General features: G+C 53.0%; 11 protein-coding genes across 11 annotated transcripts; 4 read left to right on the top strand and 7 right to left on the bottom strand.

Moving 5' to 3' along the window:
- Window positions 1–42: 42 nt before the first annotated feature.
- On the bottom strand, window positions 43–1008 carry LAESUDRAFT_552532 (uncharacterized protein). The gene is made up of 2 exons (XM_040902905.1): window positions 971–1008; window positions 43–914 (listed from the first exon to the last, which is right to left on the bottom strand). Exon 2 carries the CDS (start codon window positions 658–660, stop codon window positions 157–159), a length of 504 nt encoding a protein of 167 aa, XP_040767143.1. The 5' UTR covers window positions 661–914; window positions 971–1008; the 3' UTR covers window positions 43–156.
- Window positions 1009–1032: 24 nt separating this feature from the next.
- LAESUDRAFT_723162 (uncharacterized protein) lies at window positions 1033–1462 on the top strand (the record flags this gene model as incomplete). Its single annotated transcript, XM_040908359.1, has 1 exon — window positions 1033–1462. A coding segment is annotated over one exon (157 nt), but the record flags the coding sequence as incomplete, so codon positions are not given.
- Window positions 1443–1811, top strand: LAESUDRAFT_634882 (uncharacterized protein; the record flags this gene model as incomplete). The annotated part of the gene is made up of 1 exon (XM_040903443.1): window positions 1443–1811. A coding segment is annotated over one exon (369 nt), but the record flags the coding sequence as incomplete, so codon positions are not given.
- Window positions 1812–3774: 1963 nt separating this feature from the next.
- Window positions 3775–6223, top strand: LAESUDRAFT_647620 (vacuolar protein sorting-associated protein 45; the record flags this gene model as incomplete). Its single annotated transcript, XM_040904064.1, has 10 exons — window positions 3775–3864; window positions 3925–4120; window positions 4185–4264; window positions 4315–4542; window positions 4603–4806; window positions 4862–5182; window positions 5237–5395; window positions 5448–5686; window positions 5747–5899; window positions 5962–6223. The coding sequence occupies 10 exons, from the start codon at window positions 3775–3777 to the stop codon at window positions 6221–6223; spliced, it is 1932 nt and encodes a 643-aa protein (XP_040767140.1).
- Window positions 6224–10214: 3991 nt separating this feature from the next.
- Window positions 10215–10827, bottom strand: LAESUDRAFT_552287 (uncharacterized protein). The gene has a single exon (XM_040902902.1). It carries the CDS (start codon window positions 10710–10712, stop codon window positions 10329–10331), a length of 384 nt encoding a protein of 127 aa, XP_040767139.1. The 5' UTR covers window positions 10713–10827; the 3' UTR covers window positions 10215–10328.
- LAESUDRAFT_552303 (uncharacterized protein) lies at window positions 10580–11753 on the bottom strand. The gene is made up of 3 exons (XM_040902903.1): window positions 11395–11753; window positions 11166–11326; window positions 10580–11109 (listed from the first exon to the last, which is right to left on the bottom strand). Exons 1-3 carry the CDS (start codon window positions 11519–11521, stop codon window positions 10789–10791), a joined length of 609 nt encoding a protein of 202 aa, XP_040767138.1. The 5' UTR covers window positions 11522–11753; the 3' UTR covers window positions 10580–10788.
- A 1358-nt stretch (window positions 11754–13111) lies between these two features.
- LAESUDRAFT_696166 (uncharacterized protein) lies at window positions 13112–14558 on the bottom strand. The gene is made up of 8 exons (XM_040906259.1): window positions 14497–14558; window positions 14346–14443; window positions 14194–14293; window positions 13928–14068; window positions 13859–13874; window positions 13737–13797; window positions 13652–13686; window positions 13112–13596 (listed from the first exon to the last, which is right to left on the bottom strand). The coding sequence occupies exons 1-8, from the start codon at window positions 14540–14542 to the stop codon at window positions 13329–13331; spliced, it is 765 nt and encodes a 254-aa protein (XP_040767137.1). The 5' UTR covers window positions 14543–14558; the 3' UTR covers window positions 13112–13328.
- Window positions 14368–15203, bottom strand: LAESUDRAFT_552497 (uncharacterized protein). Its single transcript, XM_040902904.1, has 4 exons — window positions 15046–15203; window positions 14937–14971; window positions 14497–14861; window positions 14368–14443 (listed from the first exon to the last, which is right to left on the bottom strand). The coding sequence occupies exons 1-3, from the start codon at window positions 15105–15107 to the stop codon at window positions 14596–14598; spliced, it is 363 nt and encodes a 120-aa protein (XP_040767136.1). The 5' UTR covers window positions 15108–15203; the 3' UTR covers window positions 14368–14443; window positions 14497–14595.
- Window positions 15204–15959: 756 nt separating this feature from the next.
- On the bottom strand, window positions 15960–17629 carry LAESUDRAFT_723156 (uncharacterized protein). Its single transcript, XM_040908358.1, has 5 exons — window positions 17389–17629; window positions 17276–17329; window positions 16989–17203; window positions 16386–16750; window positions 15960–16269 (listed from the first exon to the last, which is right to left on the bottom strand). The coding sequence occupies exons 1-4, from the start codon at window positions 17622–17624 to the stop codon at window positions 16395–16397; spliced, it is 861 nt and encodes a 286-aa protein (XP_040767135.1). The 5' UTR covers window positions 17625–17629; the 3' UTR covers window positions 15960–16269; window positions 16386–16394.
- A 142-nt stretch (window positions 17630–17771) lies between these two features.
- Window positions 17772–19548, top strand: LAESUDRAFT_723155 (uncharacterized protein). The gene is made up of 7 exons (XM_040908357.1): window positions 17772–17848; window positions 17900–18058; window positions 18112–18132; window positions 18187–18396; window positions 18450–19091; window positions 19148–19344; window positions 19404–19548. The coding sequence occupies exons 1-6, from the start codon at window positions 17780–17782 to the stop codon at window positions 19310–19312; spliced, it is 1266 nt and encodes a 421-aa protein (XP_040767134.1). The 5' UTR covers window positions 17772–17779; the 3' UTR covers window positions 19313–19344; window positions 19404–19548.
- Window positions 19549–19666: 118 nt separating this feature from the next.
- Window positions 19667–22811, bottom strand: LAESUDRAFT_757008 (uncharacterized protein; the record flags this gene model as incomplete). Its single annotated transcript, XM_040912243.1, has 6 exons — window positions 19667–21052; window positions 21104–21922; window positions 21976–22206; window positions 22262–22513; window positions 22564–22640; window positions 22691–22811. 6 exons carry the CDS (start codon window positions 22809–22811, stop codon window positions 19667–19669), a joined length of 2886 nt encoding a protein of 961 aa, XP_040767133.1.
- Between the last annotated feature and the right edge of the window lie 1440 nt (window positions 22812–24251).

Here is a 24251-nt window from a genome sequence, read left to right as displayed (position 1 = left end):
TACGCCTATATACCATATAGCCGTCGCGCCAACCTTCATCGTGCACGCTCGCACGTTCTGCGCAGGAGGGGAGGTGTCCATACGCAGCATCCATAATGTGAGGCCCATCCTGTACCACTGACAACGTATGCATACACCGCAAACCGCACACTTCAGCTAGACCGCAAGGTGTGGCGCACCCCTCTTGATTATGTTGGTGTCCTGGGAGACGCCGAGCAGGTTCCTTCCACTTCGGTACTCCACCGAATGATCGGCAAGCGTATGATCCATCATGAGGGAACGTGAGTTCCAGAGTGGCCGAGAGTGGTTGGATATCCTTATACCAACAGGTTGCACACTTTGAAGGAAAGTTCGCCGATTAACTACGCAGTCTTGATGACAGGATGCTGTCGACGAAGCAATACTCCCCCAGCAAAAAATCGCAATAACATCACATAAAGCTGCGATTTTCATCGCGCAATTCACGCTTGAGGTGAAATTGATGCCCATCTGGTCGCAGTGAGGTGGGCGATATCCGCAAGTGTCCGATGCCGGTCGCCCAATGCGGTTAATTTCGTCGGAATGCTTTACATGCCGAAGGACAAAGCAAGGGAAGAGCAAGGTGTCAGAAAGTGATCGGTTCATGGCCACAAAAGAGCGTCGGCGCCATGAAGGTCGCATGCTTATTTCCGATCCCTCGGAGGTGGCCACATTAACATAGATTGTGATGTTTCCCTTGACATGTTATGGAGAGCTCTATATGTAGTCTTATCTTCTGCATGTGGAGGAGTTTTAGGGTTGCCAGAATCTGTGGAACGCTTCATACTGTAGAAAAGGTTCAGGGACAGAATTAAAGCCGACTCCAGGTTACCCAATAGCGCTGGCTGCACATGGCAGCGGGAGCTCCGGACCACGCGCTGGCACGTACCGCCCGTCTATCGAGCGCGTCAGTGAGTGGGCCGCAATTAGCGTAGATTGCAATTGGGCTTACGATTTCAGTTGCCGTGCTCCACGACAAATTTACTGTAGGCCTCTTCCGCTCTTCCGACACGACATGTCAAGGCCTAACCTGTATCGCTTGGGAGACACCAACTCTCCAAGACTGCGTGGTGTCCGCAAAGGCATTGACTTTGACGTTGGAGACAATGATAACGTCATGATCGGTATGCATGCGTTTCTGATAGTGCAAGCGTGCCTAAACCCCGAATGATGTGTCAGGATCCGGAGGGGTGTCCCTTTTCGACGCCTTGCACCAAAATTGGAGTGTTTCGGACACCTGGGTCCTACCGAAAACTGCAGCCATCGCGGAGGATCTTCAAGCGATGAACGATCATGGGCCGCCCGCAGTTGAGATGCCGTTCAAGAGTTTCGTTGACTCGCTGGAAGCGCTGGGGTTCCAGAGATTCACGGTATACAGCGCCAGTGGGAAGGAAGAACCAACGACGACCTTCATACCACCTCCCCCTCATAACCCCGTCAATCAATCCAAAGCGGTCAGATTCGTGGCCGACGCTCTTTCATCAGTATTCTACGATCGCACACCAATCGCCGATTGGGATGACAATGATTACGCCTACATTTATATTCTCGCTGCGGCACTCGACTCGGGCAAACTCGACCTGGAAACGCTGCAGTGGCACGGTACAAGCAGTGTAACATCAAAAGCACAGCGTTTTGTTGCGAGAGCCGTGACTGCCAGGATGACGGTGGAGAGAGAGCAGCTGAGTTCTGTGGAGGACGAGGATGCGGAGGCGGAAATGGCGAATGACCATGCGCTGCTGCTAAATGCACTGCATCTTTTCCTCGAGGACAACCCGCTTCGGGAATACCTGCCGGAAATGTTACGATTAGTGACTGACCTCAACATGCAGTGTACACCAGCACATAGCGTCTCGCACCGTTTCGCCGCTCACGCACTACCTTTTACGGCTACTGGATGCCTAACATGAAACTCTTGGGAATATGGAGTCGGAGTAATGCTAGTGAATGTTCGACCCTGAACTCGAGCTTGAAGCTTTGACAGTACAATCAAAAGTCATAGGCTGAATCTACGAGCAGACAAGCGCTCGGCGGTGGCCATGCTAAGTTTATGTCACGTGGATCCACAATTGACGCGCTTGTGGCTGACGGCCATCGCCTTTGGTCTGAGAGCGCTGCTCCATTTCTGACGACTCGAGTGATTCGATGGACTTTTTGGCTGTCTCCTCTCCTGCATGCATCCTGACTTTTTTGGCTAATTTCTGAGAAATCAAGACAATGGGAAGGTTCAGTGCAATACAATTGGTGGCCGAGTCAGGCAATGTGCCTGTACACACATCGGATGAGCCCCCACCCACTGCTTGGAGAATCAACAATATCAGAACAAGGTTTCGTTAGCAAAGCGAAGGAAACGCGTGCTCACTGAAGGTACGGTCGATGACAATGTTGACAGCTCCGAAGCTTATCCATTGTTACCGTAAGTCGGCGGTACAGCCAACAGTTGACGCTCTCCCCATGGCTATCTTCTTACCATCAGTACGATTGCTGTCGCCGTCAGCGATTACATCCGAAAAGTCAAGAATGCGCTGAAATCTTGCGATTTACTATCGACGAAGCTGGCAGATACTTTACAATTGATCTCGGCATATGAGAATGCTCTCAAGGATCCCACTCAAACCCGGGAGCTACATCCGTAATATTTCTGCAGCCGAATGCGACGACGCTGTGATGTTACTCTGGAAACTGCGATTTCGTCTCGTGGCGTTCTTAAAAGGCTTTGCTTCATCAGTCGATGCACTTTTCTTCCCCACTCTGTATAGCACATTGTGCACACTTAACGGGTTCTCCACACAATATTCTGTCGGATATCCTATCGGAAAGCTCTGCTATGTTCGCGTTTGCGACATTCTTCGTGGCTCCATGATTGAGATGCCAAGGTAAGTTGAATGGGCCATCCGATCTACCTCCAACGCCCCACTTAGGAATCGGCCAAATAGGTCATGAGCAACAGCCAGCTAATCAAATGAACCAGTGTACTGACAAGGCGCTGATATGTACACACGTACGTGGCGTTTTGAGTTGTGTTTACTGGAAGCGGATTTGACCTGAACAGATCAAGCTTCGTTCATAACGGCTTCAATGCGCCCGCTAGTATCTCGAGATTTGAGATGGTAGTAACCTGCACTTGCCTTTGACCCACAAAGCTCTGAATGAGAGGAATGACTGTCCAATTTCTTTTTCTTGAGCGTGTATTTGTCGAGATGACTGTTCCAAAAGCTGACTTCCGAGCCAGATATGAGTAGACTCGGAGTAGCTCGGAGTCTTTATTTCTGACCCCGTCGATGGACCTGAGGCGATGAACAAATACGTGTCTTTAGATTTCTGCCGCAGTTGTCATTTTTATTGAATTTTCGTGGTCGATAATGACAGTACTAGCGGCTGTTTACGAGACGGACGAATGTTTTGAGTACATTTTGATGTGGCCGCGATCGAGATCGAGATCACCAAGTGTGACGCTGCGGCGGCTCGCAGCATCTCACAGCCTCCAACACCGTGCAACTCCTGCCTTCCCCATTTTTGACTCTTTTTTCATTAACTTGCATTTCTCATCCATTCAGCCTTTTATATTTCCGAATTCCACCAAGATACTCTGACCGGCATCTTCGTGGCAGCTACTACGAACGACAAACTTACGCGTATTGAACCACCGGCAGGCGGTAGCGGCTCTGCGCAACGTTTTCATCGCGTCTGGACATCTGGCCGTGACGATCGCTGAAATCTCAAACTTTTTTCGGCTCCTGGTTGCATGCGCCCATCATGGACGTCGTAAAGGCAGTGGAGACCTATGTTACGAAACTGATATCCGTGCCACCAACAATGAAGGTCCTATTGCTTGATGGACACACAGTGAGCAGGATCGATGCTGAAGAATTGACGTCGTAATCTCTGAAGCTATATCAATGATAGACTCCGATTGTATCCCTTGCTTCCACTCAGTCCACTCTCCTCTCACACCAAGTATATCTCACCGACAAGATTGACAACAAGAATCGTGACAGTATGCCACATATGAAGTGCGTATGCTTTCTGCAAGCCAGCGAAGAGAGCCTGGAGGCATTGGAGGCGGAGCTGCGCGAGCCAAAGTATGGGGAATACTACCTCTGTGTGTGGACCGTCGCCATTCGTCCAAATTCTCAACCGCCGCATGCTCATGTTCTCTTCTTCAGATTTTAGCAACGTCCTGACCAAGACTTCCATCGAGCGCCTTGCAGAAGCAGATGAGTATGAGGTTGTCAAGGAAGTGCAGGTAGGCCGGTTCCATGTCACAGGAGGCGTAACACCTGATACAGACCCAAGGAATACTTTGCAGACTACGCCCCGATTCTCCCCTCTCTCTTCTCTCTCAACCACACTCCAAGCACAACTCATCCTCTATATGGCAACTCGCCGAATGCCTGGAACCCGAAGGCCCTCGATCGCGCAGTGCAGGGCCTCACCGCCGTACTACTGAGCTTGAAGAAGAAGCCAGTGATCAGATACGAGAAGTCCAGCCCGATGGCGAAGAAGTTGGGGGTGGAGATCCAGGTGCGTGATGAACACGTCTCACGCGGTATGTAGAAGGTGATTTCATGACATGTGTTACAGCACCGGATACAAACCGAGTCCACCTTGTTCGACTTCCGGCTCACGCAAGTTCCACCACTGCTGCTCATCCTTGACCGACGGAACGACCCTGTCACACCGCTGCTCTCGCCATGGACATACCAAGCCATGGTTCATGAGATGCTCGGAATCCAGAATGGGCGGGTGGATCTCAGCCTCGTTCCCGACATCAGACCCGAACTGAAGGTAGACATCAATTCTCCACCATTGAACCTATCGTAGTCAATGCTCATTTCCGCAGGAAGTAACCCTCACGACCGCCACCGACCCCTTCTTCCAGGCACACCACCTCGCGACGTTCGGCGACCTCGGCACGTCGCTTAAGGCATACGTGCAGTCGTACCAGTCTCACTCGCTCGCACATGACCCCAAGGCGATCAACTCAATTAGTGACATGAAACGATTCGTGGAAGAGTATCCCGAGTTCCGCAAACTCAGCGGGAACGTGAGCAAGCACGTTGCGATCGTAGGCGAGCTGAGCAGGGTCGTCGAGCGGGACCGGCTGCTCGACGTAGGCGAGGTAGAACAGGGACTGGCGACGGGATCGGGCGCGGATCTGAAGGTACGTGTGGTAGGGCGCATTCAGCTGCGTGGTATTGACTTGGCGGCGGAGTAGAGCGTACAAGCACTCATCGCAAACCCACTCATTCAACCATGGAACAAGCTCCGTCTCGTCATCCTCTACGCGCTACGATACCAGAAATCGCAACCACACAACGTGGCCTCGCTTATCAATCTCATGTTGGAGAACGGAGTGCAGCGCGAAGATGCTCGAGTACGTCCAGACATCAACGTCGTCGAATAACAATCCTTGACCTGCCGTACAGCTTGTATACGTCATCCTCAATATTGCCGGCTCGGACCAGCGCCAAGACGACCTTTTCTCGGCCGAGTCGCTCTTTGCAAAGGGTCGGTCAGCTTTGAAGGGCTTGAAGGGCGTGGAGAACGTCTACATGCAGCATCAGCCGCATCTCGCCGAGACACTGGAAGACCTGTTCAAGGGCCGCCTGCGCGATACCAGCTACCCATTCCTCGATGGAGGGGGGCCGAACGCAAGTTTGCAACGGTGCGTACCAACCTAGTGTCCGTATCGCGATGTGCTTTAACGTTGAATTGTGCGTGTCAGACCGCAAGACGTTATCATCTTCATGATTGGCGGCACGACGTACACCGAGGCGCGGGCCGTCGCATTGCTGAACCAGGAGTCCGCCCAGAGCGGTTCGTCCACGGCTGGCGTACGCCTACTTCTCGGCGGGACATGTATCCATAATTCGTCAAGGTCAGTTTTACTGCGTCTGGTTGCTGTTTTGCAGTTCTCATGTGTTGCCTCCTGCAAAACAGCTTCGTCGAGATGATTCGTTCTGCCGCGACGAACTTCCCCGCATCCGTGTACGAACCCCCGCCAGGGACTTCAAGTACCAACATGCCATCGCTGAACTTGAATCTAGGCGGAGTGAATGTGAGTCTTGGTGGCCCTGCAGGCACCGGAGTGTACAGGACGAGCAACGAGGGCGTGAGCGTGCAGGCAGACGGGCTCAAAGATGGGGTGAAGAGCCTTCTTGGAAAAGTCAAACAAGGAGTCGATCGCATAGCGTCCCAGTAGTCTCCATAATGGTATTCTATGTACGTACAACAATATAATGGGAGCGGTGGTACAGTTAGTGGATCAGTACAATTACGTATTCACATACGGGTGAGCATATATGAAGAAACATGTAAGAGGAGCCTCGATACATCGCGCTTCTATCATGGATGCTTAAGGTGCCCAATTCCGAGTGAGACCATGGCAATACCGCCCGTCACCATTGCAACAGGGCCGAAAAGTGGCGCAGCAAGCACCATTGCAGCTCCGAGTGCGATCGACGTGCCACCGCCAAAGGCAACCACGGTACGGGACGCCCACCAGCTGAGAAGCTCGAGCGTACTGACAGGTCCGCCACCTCTCCGGAAGTCCACCGTGCCTGCAGTACCATTCTGACCTTCGCGGGGCGCAACACCTTGCTCTCCGATAATGGCGACGGTTCCGTTGGGTTGGCCATTGGTATGGCCGTTGGCGTGCGCAGCTTCGGCTAGTTTCTCATGTTGTGCCTTAAGTGCGAACAATTGAGCTTCCAAAGCTTGAATCTCCTCTTCATGCTGAGTCTGGAGTGTCTACCAAAGCGATGATCAATTAAATCGGGCCACTGCAAAGCAAGCAATTATCCTCACCTTCGCATCCTGCACTGTCTTCTCGCTCTTCTCCTGAAGCTCCTGCTGGAGACCATTGATTTTGGCAGTCCGCTCTTCACCGACAGCTCGTGACGCTTCGAGTGCTGCAGAAGACTCCTGCAAGCGGTTTTTGAGCACCTCGATGTCAGCGGCGCTCGACGATTGAGCCTGCAAGATTTCGTCATTCCGTGCTGCAAGCTGAGCTTCGAGGTCACGTATTGCAGACTCGTGCTCGACTCTGATCTCTTTCGTTCCGGTTAGCTGCTGCTCCAGCTCGCGGATCTTGTCTGCAAGGCCATCCTTCTCCGCCTGGCCTCGAGCTGAAAGGCTCTCCAACTCAGCAGCTCTCGCATCCATCTCGGCGATACGTGCATTCTGACGCTCCAATTGTCCTTCCAGGTCATGGACGTGAGATTCGACTGTCTGGCGTTCGTCTTCGAGCTTGTGCTTCTCCTCACGAACGTCTGAGAGTTGTCGCTCGAGCTCTTGAATATATGCGGACTTCCGGTCGTGCTCAGTCAGAGTTGTCGCAAAGGCCGTAGAGGATGTCTGCAAGCGGGCATTTAGATCATCGATCTCGGCCGCTTTGACTGCGATGGTCTCTTGAGCCTTGTCAAGGGCTTCAGTGTGCTTTTGCAGCTCTGCCTCGAGCTCCTGCACACGAGCCGCGGTCTGCTTTTGCTCGTTGTCGAGTTGTTCGCACGTTGCCTTAGCAGCGTGTGTCTGTTGCTCCAACTCCTCTATCCTCGTAGATCGCTCCTCGTTCTGCGCCTGAAGTGCCGCAGAAGCTACTGCAAGGCCCTCGAGCTCGCTCGTCTTCGCGCTGACCTCCTCATGCGCTTTCGCCAGCTGTGCCTCCAGGTCCTGCACGTGAGTCGAGGTCTGCTCGAACTCGGACTGCAATTTGGCATGGCCATCCTTCGCGGCCTGGAGCTCTTGCTCGAGCTGCTCAGCCCTAACAGTTCGTTCAGCGCTCTCACCGCTCAACGTCTCCACAGTAGCATTGAGGGAGTCAAGCTTGCTATTCAGCTCTTGCACCTCGGTATCCTTCGCGTCTTTCTCCGACCTGGCCTGAGACAGTTCGCTCTGCACCGTTTCGAGCTGAGCGCCGAGAGCGTTGACCTCGTCTGTCTTATCCTGGAGCTGCGATCTCGTCTGCTCCAGTTCCTCCTGGCTGGTATGCAACTTGGTCTTCACATCATCCAACTCATCCTTTTTCGCCGCGAGCTCGGCCTGCGCATCCTCAAACTGGTGCTTGCTTGTCTGAAGGGCATCCTGGGCTTCACTAAGTTCACCCTGCAGCTCCCCTTGGCGCGCGGAGAGGCCTGCGATCGCGATCTCTAGCTCGCCAACCTTTATATCCCGTTCCTCTTTAGCGCTTGCGTGTTCCCGCTCGGAGGTCTCCAGACGAGCGCTGAGCCCCTGCAATTCCGCAGAATTGGTGTCGAGGGCAGATTGCACGTTGGCTCGTCCTTCCTCGGACGACTGGAGGCGAGCACTGAGTTGCTCGAGTTCCGCGTTCTTCGACTCCAAGGCTGATTGAGCATTTGCGAGCTCATCTGCAGATGATTGGAGACGCGCGCCGAGCTGTTCAAGCTCAGCATTCTTAGAGTCGAGGCTAGATTGGACGTTGGCTCGTGCTTCCTCTGTCGCCTGCAGCTTCACCACAAGAGCCTCAAACTCGGCTATCTTGGCGTCTTTCTCTTGCCGGACAGCATCGAGCTCTCCCTCTGCAGTCTGTAGTCGCGAGTTGAGCTGCTCCAGTTCGGCATTCTTCGCCTCCAGAGCGGACCGGGCATCAGCGAATTCCTCCTCGACTGCATGCGTGCGTACACGCAGCTGCTCGAGCTCATTAGAGCTCTCTTCGAGCTGCGCCCGCGCCTTCGAGAGCTCATCCTCTGTCGTTTGCAAACGGGTGGTCAATTCTTGCATTCCGATAACGGTTGCATCCTTTTCCTCGCGGGTCTTCGCAAGCTCCTCCTCCGATGCCTGCAGGTGAGCATTAACCTGCTCGAGCTCTCCCACCTTACTGTCTCTTTCCTCCCTAACCTTCGCGAGCTCCTGCTCAGTCTCTCGGAAACGTGCATCGAGCTGCTCGAACGCCGCGTTCTTCGCCTCAAGAGCAGATTGGAGAGCCGTCTGTGCCTGCTCCATGCCATGCAGGTTTTCGTTGAGCGCCTCGAGCTCTGTGACTTTCCCATCGCGGTCCGCTTTTGCCTGTGCAAGCTCTTGCTCAAATGCTTGCAGATGAGTATTGAGCTGCGCCAGCTCAACGTTCTTCGCGTCAAGGGCAGTCTGAACGTTCGCACGGTCCTCCTCGGAGCCTTGCAGCTTGACGGCATGCGCCTCGATCTCGGCATGCTTCAAGTCGCGCTCCTCCCGAGTCCTGGAGAGCTCCTCTTCGACGCCCTGAAGCTTGACGTGGACTTGCTCGAGCTCGCCGTGCTTCGCGTCCCTTTCCTCGCGGACGCGATTGTGCTCATCATGTAACTCCTGCAGCTTCGCACTGAGTTGCTGGAGTTCCGCCGACTTGGCATCTCTATCCGCGTTCGCGCTGGCAAGTGCCTCCTCCAGAGGCTGCAATCTCGCCGAGACTTGCTCGAGCTCGCCACTCTTCGCATCGCGCTCCTCGCTCGCCTTCGCCAAGTCGCCGATCACTTCGCCGAATTTCGCCTTCAGCTCCTCATGCTCTGCACCCTTCGTCTCCAGCGCCGCATGTACACTCCCGCGCTCTTGCTCGGCCGCCTGCAACTGGGTGCTCAACTCCTGGAGATCCGCATTCTTCGCCTCAATCGTCGCCTGCGCCTCGGAAAGTTGGTCCGCCGAAGCCTGCAGCCGCGCCATGAGCGCCTCCATCGCCGCGCCGGTCTCGTTGCGCTCCTCCTGTGCGCGCTCGCGCTCTTGCTCCGCCGTCTGCAGCTTGGATGCGATCGCGTCAAGCTCAGATGCCTTAGCGTCGCGCTCCTCGCGCGCGCGGCTGAGCTCCTCCTCCGCGCCCTGCAGCTTGGCGTTCAGCTGTTCGAGCTCGCCGGTGCGCGCCTCGAGCGCCTCACGGGCTTGGTCGCGCTCTTCCTCGGTGCCGTGGACTCGCGCGTTGAGTTGCTCAATCTCGGTCGCTTTCTCCTCCAGCACACGTTGCGCATCATCGCGTGCACTCTCAGCCGATTTGAGCCGCTCTTCAGATTGCTCGACCTCCGCCTGGAGACGGTTCCCTTCGCTCTGCTGCTGGCGGAGCTGCTCCTCGAGCTGCTCGAGTCGCTGGCTGGCAGCATTTCGTTCCTGAGAGAGCTCTTCCATGCGGCGGTTCACGTCCTCCAGCTCGTTTTGGCGGGCATCACGGTCCTCCTTCGCGGCTCCCAAGTCCCTCTCGAGCTCCTCGATGCGGGCCTGGCGATCAGCGCTTTCCGTCTCCAGCTTCTTATCAAGCTCTTGAAGCGCGCCGGTCTTCTCGTCGAGCTCCTTGTGCGCACGCACGAGCTCTTCCGATGAGCCTTGGAGCTTCACCGACAGGTCATCGAGCTGACCGGCCTTCGCCTCGACGTCGCCCTCGGCCTTCGCGAGCGCATCGACCTGTGCCTGCAGCTCGCTCTCCAGCGCACGCACGCGCCCAGCGGCCTCAGCGTGCGAGCGCTCGAGGTGCTCCTTCTCCTCCTGTGCAGCGTGCAGTGCCTGCTCGAGCTCGCGCGCCCTAGCAGACTGCTCGTCGCTCGACGTGCGGAGCGCATCGTGCTCGGCGGTGAGGGCCGTGAGCTTGACGGTGATGGACTCGAGCTCGGTGGACTTGGCGGCAAGCTCGGACTGCGCACGCTCGTGTGTCGCTTGGAGCTCGGAGGTATGGGACTGGAGTTGATTGAGCTCGGTCTCGGCGTGTGTGCGGGCTTCATGCTCGGACTCGAGCTGAGAGGATTTGGTGACGAGGGCGGATTGAGTTTCTTCGAGCTAACGTGTATAATTATTGATCTACGTCAGAACTTGCACACGTTGAAGGAATAGAAGAGACGAGCTGACCTGGTGCCTGAGACCTGCGAGTTCGCCTTCCCGCCTCTCTACCTCCCTTTGTAATTCTCCCACGCGTTCTTGTAGCTTAGACACGTCTTCTTGCAGACGCTCCTTGCCTTGTTCGGAGGCCTGACGCCATGACTGTGCATTCTCGAGGTCCGAGCGGGCATGTTCGAGGTCGAGTTGAGAGGACTTGAGCTCAGCCTCGATGGTGTGGATGCGTTCCTCGAGCGTGTGAACGTGGTCGTCGCGCTCGTGCAGAGTGGACTCGGTATCCTTGAGCTGATGCAGAGGAAGAGAATGAGTCACACGTGATGCAACAAAACCTAGAACGGCACCTGATGCTGCAGTTCGGCGATGGCAGGTAGGTCGACGGCAGTGGAGGCGGTGTCTGAGCTTGGAGAATGAGAGTGATCGCCGACATCGTGGACGTTGACGTGGAGCAGTCCAAGTCCGTGATGGTGGGCGTGCTCGCCGAACTCGTGAGTCTCGTGTTGCTCTACGACAACGTCAGTGTGTGTGCCCATGTTGAAGGCGTGGATGCTGGAGAGCCCAACTCGAGCGCACCGTCGATAGAACCCAACGAAGCCTCGCTGGATCTCTTTTTAAGAAGGCTGGTAGTGCCGCGAAGCCGTGCCAGGGGGTTCGTGCCCTTCTTCTTTTCTTTGGTACCGGCGTGCTTGTCTGGCGACATCAGTCTGGGCAGCGTCAGCGTGGGTATTGGGACGAATTGTTACAGGTGCACGTCGCGGAGTAGGAAAGTATACAATCGAAGAAGGAAGAACTAGCAAGACGCTTGGGGGCGAGGATGGAAGTTGACCGTCGTAAAGAGGCTACAGGACGTGGCGGTGGCAGCGGACGACCCCGTCAGACGATGTGCGGCCCAGGCTCGACGTCGCTCGGGCACACCCGCGGACGCGACTTTCCCGCCGTTGCTCTCTACCCTCAAACTCCCAAAATGCATGTCCCGTCCACCGCGGTACAGCCGATGCATATCCTCCGCGAATATATCCCAGACAGATGCAAGTTTATGCGCAGTTTTCTGAGTGGTCCATGACGTGACGGGAAGAACGTGTTGTTGATAGCCGTCGCATTCCAAGTTCATTTCTCGCCCGCTGACGTTGAAAGCCGTGCCTAAAGCGCGTTGTACCTATCACGCTAACCCCATTTTGCTCGTGCAGAGCCTCGAGGCGGAAACGTGCCCTTTGATCTCAACCGACGGTGTCTGCCAATGCCGTACTCGGTTCCCCTTCTGCTCCGAGATGTACATCGATGGCGTTCACGGAAAGCCTTTCTGTGCGGCCCAGCAAATGCGGCCAAGACTCCATTGTGGCCTGCGTCTAACACAATGGAGACCATGATCTCGCCAAACAAGTTCCTTTCCCGCGAACGTCCATTCAAATCAATCGGGCTCAACTTGAAGTGCTCCTTGAGACAGGTGAACATTGAATATTGAATAATTGAACATTAATGGACGTTGAACGTTAGGTCCCGAGATCTTCGGAATTACTACTTGTGAAGGTAGGCCGAGCATCGCTATTCAGTCTTTAGGGCACAGGGTTGAGTCTTAGACGCATCGACAAGTCGCCCTGAGCATGGAATGGTGAATCTCCACCGGCCGCCACCGTCCATGAGCTGTGCTTCAATGCGCCTCGATCTCATCTTTCAAATTTCAACGTTTCAACGTTCAACGTTCAACGTTCAACGCAACGTTCGACACTCGCTCCGATGCAATCGGTTGTTAAGAAGCAACGTACCTGACGCAGGAACTGACCCCGGTTCTGAGAACTCCCATTCACGAGTAAGTGGTGCTGCAGTATGCGCGCGTACTGTCGGACATACGTACTATCATTGAAGCTGTGGTCGATCAATCATAAAGTACCTCATTGCACCCGCATTGCCGATAGTGATTCAAGACATTAATGTTCTATACCGCACTAGGCCAAAAGCACCTCCTCGCAGATATCATGCTTTTGCAATCAATTTTGCTCGTGTTGGGTGAGCAAGAATGTGTAATCATACTGTTTATAACTGCCTCCGCATTTCCATTTGCCTCTACGCCTAGTTCCACCCTCTCCGCTTTCATCTCCGCTGTTGCAGCCTCCGCAACGTATTGCTCGATGTCACAACGACGGCGCCATCCCACGATATCCACAAGGTTTCCAAAGCCAGCTCGCCGCGAGCAGCAACTGAGCCCGTAATGACAGTCGCCAGCGTCCCGCTCAATGATGCGTGACTCGGAAAGGGCATCGATGGCAGCTATGAACTGCTTGGCTAGTTGCGAGGACGTTCGAGACCGAGCTGTGCATCCGCAACATCATGATCACCGCAGTTCCTGCTTTCATGTGAACGGACATGACATCTCGATCGTCCTGGTAAGGTTTGCCCGACCACTGGTCGGCCTTACGTCTATATATTAATATTACAATGCAGAGCAGATCTTTCGTATCGTTACCTCGTGCGTAACAGTCCCGTAGGCTCGAATCGATGTATACAAATGTTTAGTCGCTCACGATAGATCCGACCTCCAGCATGACGTTCTCATCATTTTCATCGCCCACATCAGCGCTCTCTTCGTTGTTCATCACATCACTGGATGACGCGTCGTATTGCAAATCCGTGCCGATATTTCCGACAAGGCGAGACGCGAACACTGCGTTCTGCGTGCTCGTTGCTCCGTCACGCGTGCCGTAGTCTAAACCTGCAGCATCGTCACAAGAGGCTTCGCGCAGGTTCAAGATGAAACGAGATACAAGGATAGATGAGAAGCTGTAAATGGCATAAGGATCACATTTCTCGGAATTATTGGGAAATGTCTGCTCACGGCGCAAGGAGAACCGATGTGACATTCCAATCACCCTGTTCGGTTTCCCATCAGCAGGAATAGCGTGAAACGAGAATATGCAAACCTCATTGCCATAGACACCGCCTACTAATACGATCCCAAGCACATTCAGTATCAAAAGTGTACTGGACGGAAGATCTTAGGTGAATGCTGTGCTCTGTATGTGGAAATAGCACCTTCACATACATGAAATATAACGTGCCTAGGAATCCATGTATTACTGACGACTCGACCACAATGTCATTATGAGCTCACCGTCGCGGAGAAATAGAACAACTATCGGAGTCTGTAGTGCGGCTCGGTGGGCGTTTTTTGCAACATGGTACGTTCTGTACCAAGTCACTGTCAGGACGAGAAGGTCTGCCGCTATTCCGCAGATCCGCTCAGTGATTGTTACTGCAACACAATCATTTCTATAATCTCTCCTGAAGTAAAGAGGCAGCATGCGGACGTACATCTGGCATCGCATGCAGAAATAATGAGCATCCAGGTGTCGTACATATAGGCCTCGACATGCACTCACTTGAATTGCACAGGATTTGAGACGTGTATGTTCCAGGCACAGTATGAGTGGCCGGAGGCGTGTTCAACGTGCGCACACGAAGTGACTATGTAATAATACTGCACTACCGTCAGCCGGTTAGAGGCTACACGACTGCGAAGATGCACGTACTACTCGCACGCCTACGAAGACCATTCCCAAGGTGAGAGTAATTAGGGCAGGTGCCAGTCTGTGGCCGCTAACAGCATACACGCGTAGAGCGGAAAATCCTGCATAGCTGTCAGACAAAGCCACCTTCGGGATTATGATGAATTCTGCTGACCAGAGCTGACAGCGATGATAGCAATTGAAATGGTAAACAGCAACATATACGCTGTCTCACAACTGCGGATTTGAGTGAGCGTATAAGCCTAGCCGCGAGCTATTGCCTTGAAAAAGGGCATGCACACACCTCTACAAAGTCAAATTGAAGTGCCAATAGTGATTTAATCCAACGGCAATGAAAATGTCGAGTACTCACGAGCGGAGTGCTCCAGTAGATCGGCCCGTTCAACAGATACAAGACACCGACCGCCAGCAAAGCATACCGATTGAAGAGGAAGAGCACAGTAACTAGAGATTTTCTGCCATTCCATACGGATGCCACTTCTGCTGACAGGGTGAGGGCATACTCGTATAATATGAGGACTAATATAAGAAAGAGTCACAGGTCAGTGAGGTCGCTGAAAGACTCAATGGATAGCCAGAGATGTGTTATTTTACCAGCCACTCCGACAAACAGGAATGCTGAAACATTACTGGAATCACAGAATGCGCAATGTCAGCGCATTTCAAGACTAGAAGATTAAATTCCGCGGGTAGACACACTGACCTCTCCCAAATACCCTCAACCGTATTTTGGAATATAGAAGTTGAGTTCTCTCCGGAAGACATTAATGATGTCTCTGGAAACCAAATGTTGCTGGTGGTCAAGTGGATGAACGTGGGGAAGATGGAGCGTTGGGCGGGGGAAGATGGAGCGTTGGGCGGGGGAGGGGGGGGGGGGGGGAGCGGGAGCAAGGTGTGAAAGGCAGTTAAATGCTATGCACAACATGTTTCAAACAGCAGAAGCTCCTGACGAGTGGATCTATGAAAATCAGGAACTTTGTTGCTGCATGACATTGACAGATGAGATGGATAGAGGACGGACCTAAAGAGATGTTTCTTCGCAGCCTGCGATAGAACTTGTCGTGCAAACCCATCCTGTACGTGTGGCACCTCGTCGCCAAATACCCAGGTCAACAGCTTCCCCGCTTGTTGGAAAGCGAAGCTGAGGGTTAATTGCAGGCCGAAGAGAGATGTTAAGGATACGAAAATATCTGTGGGTACACAAGCTTCCTCGGCGCTTACCATCAATGAGGGGAAGTGCGACGATAACGGTGTGAAGCTAGAGGTGAAGCGCCGTAACCTAGTCGCCAGATACCCATTCACGCTAGCTGCAAGCATGTAATACAATGTTCGCAAGCTACGTGAGCTGTATACAAGTAAGTAAGTAAGAGCGTAGTCAGGCATAAAAATGGAACATATCCGTGCACCGGTGCGAAAATGCAATCCTTGCACACATAATCCGCAGCAATCGTGAGCTGCGCATTTGTATTGTTGATCCATCAAGATGAGAAATGTAAGGTCCCATCGAAAGTGCTGATATGGATACACGATGCACAAATGCATAGGTTCGAAGCAGTCAACCTACGGAAACCAACATGGGTATTTCTCAGGTATTTCTCATGCCCAGCCAGGGGCCAGGGACGACTCACTCCAATCGAACTTGGCGTTGAAGATAGAAAACAAAACTGAGACACCATCTCATGGAGAACAACAGCCAAGTCGATTTGGCTTGATTGCAATCAGTGTTCCAACCCACCCAACGCGCACCCACCCCATCCCCCGCACGGGATCCCTGGCGCGTTGGATGCGACCTTCAATTCAAAGTGACCCATGATAAGAGGACTTGATGACACCAAAAAGCCGTATATATACCAGCAAAGGAGACCAAGGTCACCATCTGAGTCTTCTCAAAACGCTGCACAGATTGTGTACATCGATATTGTCATATCTATGGAGTATTGTCAGCTTAAAAGCAGAGGCACGCGAATTTGATGTCATTTCAAGCACAATGCAATATGATCGCAGTGCAACTCCTGGAGCTTTGAACGGTTACTCGAAACGTACCTCAACGATCTAAGCCTCTAGCACTTCAGATTCCGAAGAAGCCGGCAATGTTTCTCCCCCCAAGCTACCGGTCTTCTTGCGCCTCTCCAATGCCTCCTTGTACATCTCCCTCGTGAAAGGTCCTCCGCTAATTGCAGCTCTTACCTTACGTATCGCGCCGCCTATCCACTCGCGCTCTTCTTCGTTCCGCACGCAATTAGCCCACCAACGATCCATACTGCTACGAATATCAGTGGAATCGAGCTCTCCATGTTCACTCTGCTCTGAGAGGACGAAAAGGAGAAAGCCCGCGTTGAGCCGCTCGAGCCCGAGGATGGAGAGGCACTTCAGGATGCGTGTGATTCGGAGATTGTTGTGAGAGGAACCTGTGTGCGGCATGAGAGAAGATCAGTTCAGTAGGGTCTTGTCAGTGACAGACAAGACAATTTATGAGAATAAGCAGCTGCTAGACAGCAATCGACCTGCGAAGTGTAGATCAAAAGAAAGATAAAGATCTAAAGATTTATGGCCATTAAGCACCGTTAGGTCAGGCTTTGAGGTTAGCCGTTATATGTGATACGATTGTATATGTGCACAACTCTTTGAGATAAAGCGACAACTTACGAACGAGGTTCCGGTAGCGCTCTTTGTAGTTTCTGCGAGATCGTTCAATGAGGCCCGTATCTTCATCCACAAGACGCATGCCATAGAAATCCAACATCAGCTGATACGACCGCATGACACGCTCGATGATGGCGGGATCTGCCTTCATCGCTTCTGCCTCATGGTGTTGCAGTGGCTGTGATTCATAGTTCATGCCGTACTCTGGTATGGGGAATCTAAAAGCGCCGTCCATTTCATCGCTATGTCATTGTGCGACAGGTATACATGTGCAAAAGGGCGGTGCTTACAGCCACTGTATAAAGCCATGCTTGTACTCCAATTTGGCATAGTCGCCCCTCCATCTGGGTGTTAACGATAATTGAGCACGTACCGTTCTCAGCGGATTACCAGAAGACCTCACTGTTCATGAATCTCCTCTATTAAAAGGTTATCTGGCCGGCAGCGTAACTTGTTTGAGTAGAAACGGAGGTTCGCATCGAGGGATCCATCGTCCGTGGTCCCAGGGTAATCGTCAAGAAATTCACGGACATCGCGGGGTATACTACTAGAGAGAGGAATTTTCGAGGGGTTTCTGACGGCCGCCATGAAAGCCAATCGCAAAGATGAACTACAGAGGAATCGGGAGTGGCGAAACATGTGGCCACCAGCAGGCGCTCACTTCAGTTTACGCGCCTAATAAAATATGCCGTTCAATGTAAACAAAGGCGTTGCGTCCAATTGTATACGACCTTTTTCAGCACCTACGGTTACCACAAATTCCAGTTTCATCTTACTTGAGATCGGCTCGCACGATGCCGCCCACTGCTTCCTCTATTATCTCCGATGCACTTAATTCCTTGTCGAAGGCTGCCAACCTTGCAGTATGTCTCAGACAGTTTACTACATCTATATGACCTTAGTCTCCCTGTCAGCTCGCAACCGTAGAGGAACAAGCTCGGTCGGATGTGACGCGTGCCAATGCAGAGGCCGTCGAAGCACGTCGGGAACGAGACGATGCGGTGAAGGTCCTTCACATTCTCAAACAGGAACGAAGGGAATGGGAACGACGCGCGGAGGCATTGCAGGCTGCAGTGAGTACGCGAATTGGAAGTGGGATTGAATTGGGCTTGACGAGCTCCTGAAGATAGACAAAGCCGAGTTAACAGTAGGCCCCGCTTTGGAATCGGTTCGATTGAGGCATGGTTCATTGGCGTAGTAGATCAAGCACCAGGCGGAAAGCACCAAGCAGCAGACAGAGAGCATCCAACACCTGCGAGCAGAAGCACATCAATGGAAGACCCAATTCATCAAGCTTGAAGAGTCCTCTCGCCTCGAGATAGCTGATTGGAAAGAGCAGTGTTTACGGGCCGAACAAGACCGTTGTCGTCTGTCCTCGCGCATAGATGAACTAGTTGCAGAGCAACTCGCGGTATGTGTGCACTCTTTTCAGAGTGCGGCAAAGCTCACTATTGGCCTGTCAAGTGGAATACGCAGGCAAACGTTGCTAGAGCTCTCACAACGCCACTGACACCTTACCCGGAGTATGACGATCATTCATCAGTATCATCTATCTCGACGAAACGTGCCTCTGCGTCATCCCACCCATACGGCGCATCTCAGCGCAAGCACACCACACCTCGTATCCGCGCGTCTGAAATCGAGGAGCTCCGTCCTGTACGGGACTCCAGAGGTTCTCTCGCGTCAAAGCATTCTCAACAACGCATCTCCGAACAAAGTCCTTCCCGCTCGACCATAGTCCACAACACGTCCCGCACACGCACCTCTGTCGCATCACCCACCGAGGCGCCTCAGCAGCGGGTCATCCGCCGTGTGCACGCAGTAATCACCGTCCCAGTAAAAGAGGAGGATGACTCGGAGGCTAATGCGGAGATTCTCGAGTCCGACGCCTCAGGCTCAGCATACGAGCCCGAGGAGGAGCAGCCCGTAAAGAGGAGGCAGCATGAGCGGGTGTCTGATGTAGGGCGTCCACGCCAGAGACAGCGATATGTGGAGCCGGACGAGGACGAAGATGAAGAGCAGGATGACGGGAGCCACAGGCGACATAATAGGTTCATGCACGAGCAGACGGACGATGATGTAGACGAGCTGGCTATGACGGCTGAGGTGCGAGGTTCTTGTAGGCTAATGAACTCTTGTTTCAAGCCGGTCTCTATCTGCAGGATTCACAAATTTACGCCGCAACTATTCATACGAGCAGCCCTCAGAAGAGTCCACAAAAGGCTCGACGGCCTACTGCACCTCGTCCTTCTGGAGCGAAGTCAGCCAAGAAGCGGAAGCTGGACACTGGCACGGCAGCGACTGCGAAGGGTTCTCGGAGGAGATGAACACCTCCTGGAGAAATTCTCCCCATCACGACGTGAGCAACATCTGATTGTGAGTCCTAGGTATATTGGTAGTTAATCACGGTCATGACAGGTCTCTTTCCGACGTGGGTCTCGCCTCTTTCTGCACACACACACATGTTAATCGTTGGTCAAGAGAGATACTGAATATTGTACAAGTAACAATACAATCGATGATAACCGTGCGATACTATACTATAAATTATAATCATGGTCCCAAAATGAGAATGATGAGAAAGGAGGAGAATGACGCGCGTACATTCGGAGAACGTCCCGGGAGTCTACTGCATAAATCAAAGGACAGCCAAAGCTTCAGACAGATTGGACCGCCGTGCATCAAAGATACCAAGCCATGAAAGCCACAATGAGGGCCAGGAACCCGCCGAAGACACCAGTGGCACTGAGACGACTCCTCATCGCGGAATGCACCCGCTCATGCTGCATCCTCAGTTCCTGCATCTGCAAGCCGTGGAGACGCTGCAGCTCAGCCTTCTCCGCCTGTAGCGCCATGACTTGCTTCCGATACGTATCCTGCATATCCGTGATCATCCCGTTGTTGGTCGTCTCGAGCTCCGTTGCGCTCTGCGAGAGCAGGTCAAACTGCGCCTTCACGGCTTGCACCTGCTCGTCGGCGGCCCGCGCAGCGCTCCTTGCTGCAGAGAGTTCACCTCGCAGGGCTGACAGCTCAGCATCGCGTCGCTCGATCTCCTGGAGGGATGTCTTTACCTGTTGCTGGATCTCGCCCCTATGCTTCGCATGAAGCTCGTTGATAGCTGACTGATGAGCGGCGCGCAGCCGTCCGAATTCCTCTTCACGTCGTTTGGCGCTATCCTCAGCGGCCAGCACCTGCTGCTTGGACAACCGCTCCTTCGTCACGTTCAGCGTCTTGCCGAGAGCCGCCCGTGAGGCCTTGACATCGGATAGCTCCTTCGAGAGCCGGGAGATCTCCTGGCTCTTCGCCTTCTCATCAGCGGCGAACTGTTGACGCAGTTCGGTAAGCTGTGCTCTTAGCGACTCCGCCTCTTGCGAGGCTGTAGCCAATGCTTCCATAGTGTCGGAGATAGCCTTCTCCGCCTGTTCTAGTTTCCGGCTGCTGTTCGCGACCTGCCCCTCCGAACCTTCCAGTCGACTCTTCAGGGACGCATTGATTCCCTCAAGCTCATCAAGTTGAGATCGGATCGCGTCACACTGGCTGCGCAGCTCCGACACCATGGCGTCAGACGCAGCGAGCTCATCATGATGAATGGCGCGAAGGTGCACGACCTCCTCATCTCGACTCCTCGCGAGTTCCTCCAGTTCCTTTGCGCGGCCATCTGTCGCTAGGAATGTCTCCCTCAGAGCAGCGTGGGCGTCGCGGGCATGAGAGAGTTCGGTGGAAAGGCCCTCGATGATCGCGTCCTTTCCGCCCATGCGCTTGCGCGCCTCATCGAGTTGTTTCTTGAGTGCGTGTCTTTCGTGCGTAGCCGACGAAAGGGAAGAGTTGTGTTGGGAAAGCTCATCCTCCGTGGCTCTCAGCACGGCCTTGATCTCCGCGAGCTCTGCCTCAAGGGCACGTGTCTCGGCTCTGGCGATATCGCGGACAGCCTGTAGTTCCTTGATTTCGCGGATGGAACTTTCGTTGATACGCTCTTGCTCGGCTTTCTCTGCAAGCAATGTGGCGATATCATCGCAATGGGCAGCGTTGCTGACCTCTAGCTCGTCCATATGGTGCTTCTCCTGCGCCTACATCAAAGTTCAGAAGGTGATAAATCATGACGGAAGATTGCAACAAACCTGAAGTTGTGCCTGTAGCTTCTTCACTTCCTCAGACAACTTGCTGTGTTCTGCCTGATGGTCGCTCTCTACTCCCTTGAGCTTCCGCAGATGTTCTTCTTCAGCGGCCCGAGCATCGTCCTGAGCTTGAGAATACAGCTCGGTCATGCCAACCAAGTCAGCCTTGAGCTGCTCAATATGAGCAGCCTGTCGAGCTGTCTCTTCACGAACACCATCCAAATCTTCTGAAAGTGCTCGATAGCGCACATTCGCATCGCGTAGCTCAACATCTTTGGCTTGAAGCTCCTGAGCTTTCTGTTCAGTCAACTCGGCGAAGCTCGATTCAAGCTCTTGGATGCGCGAACCCTGCTGAGACGACTTTTTCCGAGCGATATCGAGCTCCCTGGAGAGTGACTGGGAATGCGCGCCAGCTTGCCTGAGTTCAGCCTCCTTCGCCCGGGTCTGCCTCACAGCTTGCTCCAACTCCGCTCTAGCATCCATGATCTCCTGATCCAAAAATCTGATACGTTCCAGTGAATAATCATGTTCGATCCGAAGTGCGTTTCTATCCTCTTCTAAACCTGTGAGCTCTGCTTCGAGGGAGCATATCCGCTGTGCGTCTTCCTCGCGCTTAGCTCGAATAGACCCGACTTCCTCAGTGAGGGAGTCAGCATGCCTCAACATGGCATCGAGCTCGGAACTCTTAGCCTCCAAAGCTTGCTGCGTCCGGGAATGGGAGGCCTCAAGTTTGCCATATGTCGCTTGCAATGCTTTGAGCGATTGTTCACTACCAACTCGAGCAGCATGTTCGGCCACCAGAACGTCTTCCTTTCGAGCAGACTACCGAAAAAAATAAGCATCACTCATATCAAACCCGCGCAGTTATAACGTACCTGAAGTTGAAGAGCTTCAAGTTGAGACAGGCAATCCGCGTGAACTGCCTGTAGGCTGGCTAGACTCTCTCTCCCTCCAGCACATTCTGCCTCCAACTGCGCTTTGACTTCTTCCAGAGACTGTATTGCGAAGTGTTTGGCTTTGGTTTCCGCGGAGGCATTGTCCAACGAGGAGGTTAGGAAGCCGATTTGTTTCTGGAGCGTATCGGCAGCCCTAGTTGCTTCGCCGAGCTCAGTGAGATGTCAGCGAGAATTTACGTTACGGCTACGGTCACTGATCGCTCACCTGCTCGCGAGCGGCTCCAAGTTGTGATAACGACTGGGCATGTTCCGTCTGCAAATCACTCAAATTGCTCTTGACGCCGGCAATTTCAGCTTCCAGCCTCGCTTTTTCCTCCTTCAGCAACTGCACAGCAGATTGATAGATCTCCAACTCCGTTTGAGACTCATTCAAAGATGACTTCAGACCGTTGAAGCGACCCTGAAGCTCGTCTACAGCAAGCGCCTTGCTGTATAACGCAGAGGTCGTCTCATCCAGCTGAAATGTTGTTAGCATCGCATAAGTTTCTATGCCAGCGAGATTGTCACCTTGCGCTGTAATTCCTCAAAGCGATTGGAGTCCGAGACAGAGGGTACCGAGAGCATCGAGTCCCTATCCCGATCATCTGCATCCTACAGGTCAGTTGCAGTCTACCGAGGTGTCGTACAAGCTCACCGTATCCGAGAGGACTTCCTCCATAGTTTCTCCTCAGTAAATGAGTAATCGAGTCGAAATAGCCATTATTGCCTCGGGCTGAGGGCATAGTGCTGTTCCTCCTGGGCTGTTTAGGGGACATGACGTCGGCAGAGACTAAATTGACAAGAGTATAGAGTTCTAGTCAAAAGTCGCAGAGAGACAGTGTTATATAGCGCTGACAGTGGGCACAGAGTGGAAGTCAAGACGCTTGCACGAACTGAGATTCGCTGACTTATGTGAGTACAGCCATGTGTAACCAGGTCGTACTCCTGCAGGCCAGCGTACGAGGGCATCGAGATGCTGCATGTGCAAGGATTCAACGTGGCCATCAACGTGAATATAAATTGTTGCCATAGTACACCGACGGAACATAGCACCACGACACCAGCCACGCGCATATGGCGGGCTATGAAGTTGCTCGTTGCTTACAGGAAGTCATATAGCCACGGCTGCGTTTGAAGCATTGAGATCTGGCCATCGACGTTATGTAGAGATAGAGGAGTTTGTATAGGATAGAAAGGCAGGCAGACGAATAAGTGGACCGCAACAGTGTCGCTATCATGAGAGGTCATTCGTGTCGGAACAAACAAGTGAGGCAGTCGTGCGTTATCAGCACTGAGTATCTGTAATCTTAGCAACAAGGTTGCGCACGTTTCAATGAGATACTATACTGTACAGCAGAACTTGTCCGAGACTTCTCCGCATGAGTTCATAAAAGAAATCTAGACCAACAGACCAGTGTCGCTGGGTACAGGAAGGCAGAGACCGCGATAGCGCTGAAGACGCACGATTTGAGCGCCAAGCCAAGGACAACGGGAGTCATTGACAGTTGCAATCTCCTGTCAGTTTGCACCGGTTAGTGCCTAGCACTCAGTACTCAGCGCTTACTCAGCGCTCAGCATTCAGCGGAGTCAAAGTTCTGCCTTAGAGTGCAATTAGATATCTGCAGTGCGAGATGGCCATCAAAGATGGTGGTTCTGGTTGATAAATCTTATCTGCACTGCTCACCATTGTGAAAGCGCCGTACACCACTCCGACCGCGACATTGGTGTTGAACGTTGAACGTTGAACCTCCATCGGCAAAAGCTGCAGATGAATATAAACGCCGGTGAGACTTTATATACCACACAGGAGTTGGGATTGTAGATAAACATAGAAAAATGCATATATGTGCTTCTATACTCCCGTAGGTCCTATGAGAGATTTCAAACGACCGGCAGTCTTGTGTGCTCTTTTAAAGCTCACACAGATCCTGTGAGCAATTAAAAACATATATATTTATAGATAAATCTGTTCCGGTCTTGGTTTTCCTTTGCAAGCACTCAGCATGCTTTACAATTCTAGATCTAAGTAGAGTTACCTTGGAAGGGCAGTCGGTTGCCCAAAGAGGAAGAAAGTTCGGTCAGCGCACGTTTCAAACTCAGCTTTCTCGCTCACGTCATAAGGACGCGTTCACCGTCCTGTGCTTGAAGGCCACTCTTCCTCCCTCTTCCACTATCGCCACCGGCACATCACAGACGACTCGCACCACCAACAGCAC

The sequence above is a fragment of the Laetiporus sulphureus genome (assembly GCF_001632365.1).
Source record: "Laetiporus sulphureus 93-53 unplaced genomic scaffold LAESUscaffold_8, whole genome shotgun sequence".
Classification (NCBI taxonomy): Eukaryota; Fungi; Basidiomycota; class Agaricomycetes; order Polyporales; family Laetiporaceae; genus Laetiporus; species Laetiporus sulphureus.
This window is presented reverse-complemented; position numbering and strand designations above follow the sequence as displayed.